Genomic DNA, 7667 nt, shown 5'->3' on the forward strand with positions numbered 1-7667 from the left:
GCTCAGCCGTCGCGCGCCTCCATTTGTGCCACTACATTAGTATTCTAGTTCACTATAACTATGAAGACATTACAATATGGCCAGGGAATGTGGCGTCTTGATAACTTGTTCTCAGAATATCATCGGTGTCACAAAACCTGGGTTTAAAACCACGAACACTTTCTAATCTTTTCCTGCAGTGATGTTGGTGTCATGGATGAAGACGGCTACATTACCATTGTGAGCCGGCTCAAGGACATTGTGATTCGAGGCGGTGAAAATATATTTCCAGTCGAGGTGGAAGAAGTGCTCAACACTCATCCAGCTGTTCAGGAGAGTTTGGTAACTACCTCTGTTCCTGAGTTTTAAAAAGCACTGAACACAATTGACGCAGTTTCTTTTCCTTAGTAAGAAGGAATTTCCCCGCTTTTTGACTGTGTCACTGTTTGATTAGCAGCAACAGACATAATGATCGCGCTGAGTACTCACAGTAAACTTCCTAATTTTCGTTCATTTCCTAGACATTAGACTCGAGTTCCTGCCATCTGTACAAAGTAAGACTTTTTTTTTTAGTTATTGAAGGTATAGTCTCATCCGTGCCATTAGCAGTAAGAACGGTACTCACAACATCGCAGGTTAATTGGCCACCATATGTGTATTATAATTTTTAACTTCTTTCTTTTTACTTAAGGTACCTAATCAGTCGTTTGGTAGATGACTTCAGTTAGGCCTCACTATTGATTAAGGCGCCACATATTAGCCTTCGTGCGACCTATTGCGTTTTCGAAATAATATACGTCTAGTTGGTGCTTTTCAAATATCTGCCATGGCGCAACTGACAGTGAAAAACAATTGTCGGAACAAAGGACAGGGTACCAACACAAGTTTTTCACCCGCAAAACAAACATATACAGTTCACATGGGAGGAATTCGGCTTTTTGGTCTGATCCGAGAAGCAAGCAATCGACATATAATCATGATATTTTAATGTTAATGTGACTTTCCAGGCAGCCAAGTTAATTTTTGATGTCTGTAAAACGGTTGCGCAGGCACTTGGCTCCTGCTTTACCAATGCAATTTAAGTATCTCGATGTCAACCTTCTTGCCGGACCACGTAAGTACGCGAGAGCTGGAGTGAAAAGCTGAAATGCACTTTTCTTCCTGTGTTCGTTTCCTTTATTTGCTTTTGGGGCAATGGGAAGCCTAACGGGCACTGGCAATTTGGCAACCGCTGTCATTGGTTCAGGCTCTGGACGTTTGTTAAATACAGAACTTTTCACAGGACGTAAGAAATAATTAAGACACTCCGATGTGAAATTAACATATCGTGGCCTAGAACCATTGTTGAAGCAGCTGGTTCATCCGCATGCTTTAGCAATACTAAGGTTGTTGACCATGCGACAAAATCTGGACGCTGTTCACAACTGGGAAAAAAGAAAGATCTGAATGCCTTGCTTTCTCCTTATCTGTGCCCTACGTGTATAGAAGAGACTATACATGTAAGGCACAGGCAGAAGATGCCTGATGGGGCTTTCCCAACTGCTGCCTGCAGACTAAAGTCTATACGTGACGTCTTTAGTAAGGCTATCAGCAACGTACGCGACTATGCTCTTAACTGACTCAGGCCTACATAGACGGTGAACCTGCTGTTAAGTCTCAACTTCAGCTTTTTTCCACGAAACGTCGAAAAAGTGCTTTTTCGGCGCTTAAAGTACGCACTGTGAACTGCAGCACTTCAGTGCTTTGCTTAGTTGCACTGTCTTGCGTAAAGTGCACATAAGTCAGACTATAACAAAACACTGTTGAAGGAGAGGAGTCGCAGCTTGTTGGCCAGTAGCAATATACTGTCCATGGCCGCAGGGGAAAAATAAGTCAAGATGAAAACACATTATGCATGAAACTTTTATACCTGTAGAGTACTGAAGCGCCTCTGCAAGACGGTTGACTGGAAATCTGTCGAGACATATTTCCTTTATAACTCTGCGGACAAGGGAGTGAGCACCCGAAGATGGCCTCACGAAACGCAGTTGCTTATGGGGCAAGAGTAACGTCCGTCATTGTGTTCAGAGCTTGTGCTCTTTATTGCGATTTCTTCTTGGATAAGAACAACGTAAGTCTCTGAGGCGTGACGAAATGGTAATTAATTTTGAATTTATTTAGGCATTGCACTAAACGTATACTTATGATTAGAGCCATCCTCTCGGTTCCTCTTTCGCTGCCTGTTATCTTTCTTCATTGTTGTTATGATGTTTCCGCCACCTGCTGCCTTTCTAACAAATATAGGGGAGCGTACAGGCCTTTAAGTGCGTAAACAGTTGCACAGAGTTATCAGCTGCACAAAAACGTAATTTTCGACCTCAGTTGGAAAATAACAGAGATTTGTTGTTTTCTGCGAAATCGTTTTTCCTTGCCATATTGAATAGCCCAACAAATCCTACAATCGTACTTGGTGGGAATAAACAGCAAATGCTCCATTTTTCAAGGCCACGTAACTTCTAAAAACTTCGAAGTAATGCCCTTTCCTGCGCTTGTTGGGTCATGTGTCTCTTATTAGTTTATTGCGAATGTGATTTAAAATTTCTTTTAACTTCCTCTACTTTTTTATGAAGGTTATCGGAGTCCCTGACGACCGGATGGGCGAAGAGGTGTGTGCATGGGTTGTGCTCAAGAACGGACTGAGTGTCACTGACGAGGAGCTGAGGGATCACTGTGAAGGCAAGGTATGGTAAACCAGATGAGGATGTCGAGCAAGCAACTGCATCACTGCCAATTTTAATTAGCGCAGAATTCAGGTTTTGCGAAGATAGATGCTCTTAGACATGTAACAATGCAAACTATAGCGGTGATGCAGGTATTGTGAAATCAGGGGGTAGACGAGCCGTACGTGAAAGTGCTGGAAAATATATATAGTGGCTGCACAGCAACCATAGTTCTGCATGAAAAAAAGAAACAAAATTCCCATAAAGAAAAGGTGTTAGGCAAGGAGACACAATCTCCCAGTACTATTCACAGCTTTCTTAGAAGAAGTATTCAGAGACTTGCAATGGGAGCAGTTAGGGATAAGGGTAGATGGAGAATACCTCAGTAATCTGCGATTTGCTGATGACATTGTCTTGCTAAGCAACTCGGGGGATGAACTGCAAATAATGATTGATGACCTAGACAGGAAAAGTGGAAAGGTAGGCTTGAAAATCAATATGCAGAAGACTAAGGTAATGTTCAACAGCCTTGGGAAGGAACAGTAGTTTACGTTAGGTAGCGAAGTACTGGAAGTAGTAGGCGAATATGTCAACTTAGGACAGGTAGTAATCGCAGATCCGGACCGTGAAAAGGAAATAACAAGAAGAATAAGATTGGGATGGAGCGCATTTGGCAAGCACTCGCAGATTATGACTAGCAGCTTACCGATATCGCTCAATAGGAAAGTATACAACAGTTGCATCTTACCTGTACTCACCTAAGGGGCTGAAACGTGGAGGCTGACCTAGAGAGTTCTACTTAAGTTGAGGTCAACCCAGAGGGCTATGGAACAAAAAATGGTAGGGGTAACATTAAGAGATAGGAAGCGTGCAGAGTGGGTTAGACAAATAACTCAAGATACTGACATTCTAGCGGAAATTAAGAAAGAAATGGGCATGGGCAGGACATGTAGGGCGAAGAGAGTATAACCGATGGCCGCTTTGGGTAACCAACTGGATTCCAAGGGAAGGAAAGCGCAGCAGGGGCGGCAGAAAGTTAGGTGGGTGGATGGGGTTAAGAAGTTCGCAGAGGTCAAGTGGATGAAGCAAGCACAGAACCGGGTTAAGTGGAGAAATATGGGAGAGGCCTTCGTCCTGCAGTGGGTATAGTCAGGCTGATGATGATAATGATGATGAATGCGCACTAAACAAGAATCAACTACACTCGTAGTAATCGCTTGTCTTCTAACGTCCTGCGTAAACAAAGTTTGATTTAGAAGTACAATCTAGCCGAAGACCGTTATGAAAGAATTGATGAAGTCGCAAAAGAACATGTAGGCATAAGCATCCGTAGATATAAATCACCGCTTTAACCGAGCCCTTCGAATGTGCCTGCGTCGCCTGGATGTATAGCATGCCTCACATGGGATCCAAGGGCCCCGGAGGGCTCTATTCCCACCTTCGATGCCACCAACACTCTCCTTGCTTAGGGATCATATGCGGGTGGCAGTGCGAGTTCATTTGCGCAAGATATTCACACTTAAACAAAACGAAACAAACGGAGTAGTTACGGCTGATGTGTGGCAGATGTTTACGCAAAAATAGACGAAGCACTTGTAGTTGGTAAAAGGAACAGGTGCTCAAATAAAAAAATAGCTCCATTTGCAGTGAATATCAGACGTTTTTACCACGGCATTGTCCAATGCAGTTAAAGCTGTTATCAGAGCTTATCTGCGAATACACCAAGAACATATTCATAATATTGTTTCTCAAAAATCTATCGTCTAGTTATTTCTGGGTATGCTATTTCTCTAATAGTTTACCACACGTTTCCTGCTGAAATAATCTGATTAAGACATTCTACCCCCCCCCCCCCCCCCTTCCTACCCTCAGTTGAAAATTCTGTTTTCTCCACTGCACAAAACTCCTTGATCAGCCTTCTGAAGTGCATAGCGGCGCTGGTACGACGAGTGCACTTCTAATGCGATATTGGAAGTCGAATGCAACACCTGTAATTTATATTTTCATGATTCAATTCATAGATTCTAGACGGCGTCATTGTCTAGTAAACGTGACGAATTTCTCTCTGTCTTTCCCTCTGCCTACTTTTTGTATAACATTAAATTGCATATGATATCTAAAACAAAAGTAAAATTCAAGGACTAAGTGTTATATTTTTGGATTTATTCCTAAAGCGGCATCATAGCATCAACATTGCGGAAAGTAAGCTTTAGCAAATGCAAAATGTCTTCTTATTTAGCTCCATATGTAGAAACGTTACAGTGCAGTGAAACGAGCGTGTAAATGAATCATTAAATCTCGGCGCTCCATCCCCTGGACAAAATCATTACCCGCTTTGAACCACCCGAACCTTCTCACGTCTTTCCGCCACTGCAATTGGGGGACGTGTACACGGTAAGTCTTGGCAAAACCGCGGGCAATCTGAAAATAAGATTCGCCTGAACGCTAGGTGTTTTGTGGTGCGTGCATTTCAAAGTACAGGCTGCACGCGGCTTTCGCGTGCAATAAATCGAGACCATACAGCGGTAACGACTAATCACCGCTAAAGCGAGCGCTCCAACTTCGCAGGACACTGCCATGTTGTAGTTATGCAATACAGATTTGGGCGCACGATCGTTCGGCAAAAAAGCGTTGGCCGCTTCCGTTACCCCAAGGCTCAAGGGTACCCTAATCTCTCTCGATGCGCTTCCATGCCCAGATTTCTAGGGACCACAAAGACCGGGGACCTTGGTTCTCGAACATTTGAAATTTTCCGCGCGCTACAAGCCCACGCAATATTGAAATGAAAAAAGGGACGATAGAGAGGACTAATTTAAATGCGCAGAGAAAGAGCTAGCGGTACTTCAGAAAATATAGCCACATTTTTACCCGACATCCTTAAGGCCGGGCTGCTCTTCAAAACCCATCTCCCCGTCTCATTCCACCCACCGGAGAAGTCACCCACAAGCCACACACGCAAGGTCCCCTTTAGCTTACAAATAATCGTCATGCATGGAAAGTCTAGACATAGAGTAAAGATATCCGCTACAGCTAAAGCATAATAGTAATAATCAAGAGTAAATCTTAATATTATTTTTATTGTCCCTTTTTCAGCTGACTCGATTCAAGGTTCCGAAGTACTTCATCTACGATCCAAACGTCCCAAGGACGCCCATCGGCAAAGCGCAAAAAGCCAAGATGCGCCCGCTGGCAGTTGAACTCCTAGGCCTCAAAAAGTGATTCTGCTCAACGCATGAACGGCGCGTGCTCGCCGGTTGTCATATGCTTTTTTAATATCGGTGCCAAGCTGCCCAAGTGGTGCTATGACTTCAACCTTCCAAAATAGTGATTCGCTGGAGGCTTCCATTTCATATGACAGAGTGCAGCTCTAATTAGCAGGCGGTGAATTTATAAGCGCTTCTTTACTAGTGACGGCTGCTGTGCTTGTTCAAGCAAAAAGCACGGGTATAGTTGCCGGCATGTATTAAAGAAAACTCCAGAAATTCCAAGCATATCACTCATTGGGCTGTACTGTTTGCTCGTTATTGTCCCTCTAGCTTGCTAGGTTGAAGCCTTGGTTGTTCCTGTTTTTTTACCAGTCATCAAAACTCTCTCTACTACATTATGTTCAAATTATCGCTATTTAAAGGATCTCCGTTGAGCCCCAACGGCTCATACCTCAATAATGAAAAATGAACGCCTAGCTTCAAGCAATTCCTTCATTTCGTTGTATCAACCTCGACTGAACAGTTCCCTGACCATGAATCAGAACATTGGAGAGCACTGTGCGTTACTAAAGTCAGAACGTAGTTCACTGCATGCATGTTGTCGTGTTAAAGACATACTCTTTGTGTAGGCGTAAACATCTGCGATGGCTGTATCTGAACAAACGTAAGGAGACAAGACGTGCCACTAACCAAAACAATATCATTATTATCGTGTTGTGACACGATTTAGAAATGATATCATCATAAACCACCGGCTTAGGCGGAGGATGCTAATTTCCTGTTGTTGCCACACTTTCAAATATATTTGCGAAGTCTTCCGCTCACAGTGCGCCGTGGATTTTTGCGTGTAATGAGTAACACATCACAGGCAGTGACGCACATTGAGAGATACTAGGCACAAAATGAAATTAGAAAACATATATTGGGGCACAGTGCTGAGTTTTAAGTTGGCTAACATTTCACTGTGACGTACTGTAGCCTAATTTAGCCCAAAAGCGAGGCCTGTAAAAGCCGCAAACAGGTGTTTGATGTAAAGTAAAAATGGTGGATGCAACGGTGGAGTGTACGGACAAATACAACAGTACTATTCGAAATAGTGTGTTGATTGTTGCATAAGTGGACCGTCGTTGCCTCGTCACTGTCTTTTATGTTCTGTACTGGCGAATGACGTTCAGTCTCTTTCATTTGTTAGGAATTCAAAATTCTAGGAATAAACATTTTTGTGTCTTAAGGCTGTGTCGAAGTTGGGTTCATTACTGCAAACGAGCGCGCCCACGTGCTTGCTCAAAAGCTGACTCGTCCGATACTTTGAGGATCGGCTTAGCCTGACCACCAGGAGTCTACAGCACAGCGGGAGCAGAGAAGAACGAATCATTTCCGACTGCAATTGACAGCCTCTCACGCGCACTCCCACTGGTACTTGATATCACCAGAAGACAAATCCCTCTTTATGAAATTTTTCTCTGCACAGCGGACACTGCATCCTGGAGTCAGCTTCTGACACACATTTTGCCAAATCTCCCACGCAAGCATCTCTTTGGTAATAAACTGAAGGCTACCTGACACGTCGTACTTCTCGAACTGTCGCCTTCCAATCCAAACGGTAAAGTGCAGACCCAGCGTTGCACCGACCACCTATACTCCTCCTAACTTTCTGCTCTTAAAAGCCTCTTTTGCTTATCACACGCATACACGCACGCACACACACACATGCACACACACGCACAGGCTGACAGACAGGCAGACACTCAAAGACAGGCAAACACACACACAGAGCAAAAAT

The 7667-nt window shown here is 43.7% G+C and overlaps 1 protein-coding gene across 1 annotated transcript in view; it reads left to right on the forward strand.

Moving 5' to 3' along the window:
* Positions 1 to 7116, forward strand: part of LOC146178024 (medium-chain acyl-CoA ligase ACSF2, mitochondrial-like) — a 67246-nt gene extending 60130 nt beyond the window's left edge. The window contains exons 14-16 of the mRNA XM_084580705.1: positions 180 to 321; positions 2589 to 2699; positions 5772 to 7116. Coding sequence (XP_084436831.1) covers positions 180 to 321; positions 2589 to 2699; positions 5772 to 5897 — 379 coding nt within the window. The 3' untranslated portion in view covers positions 5898 to 7116. The remainder of the gene's footprint in view (positions 1 to 179; positions 322 to 2588; positions 2700 to 5771) is intronic.
* The last annotated feature ends 551 nt before the right edge of the window (positions 7117 to 7667 follow it).

The sequence above is a fragment of the Amblyomma maculatum genome, chromosome 10, assembly GCF_055883805.1.
Source record: "Amblyomma maculatum isolate TAMU_Amacu chromosome 10, ASM5588380v1, whole genome shotgun sequence".
Lineage (NCBI taxonomy): Eukaryota > Metazoa > Arthropoda > Arachnida > Ixodida > Ixodidae > Amblyomma > Amblyomma maculatum.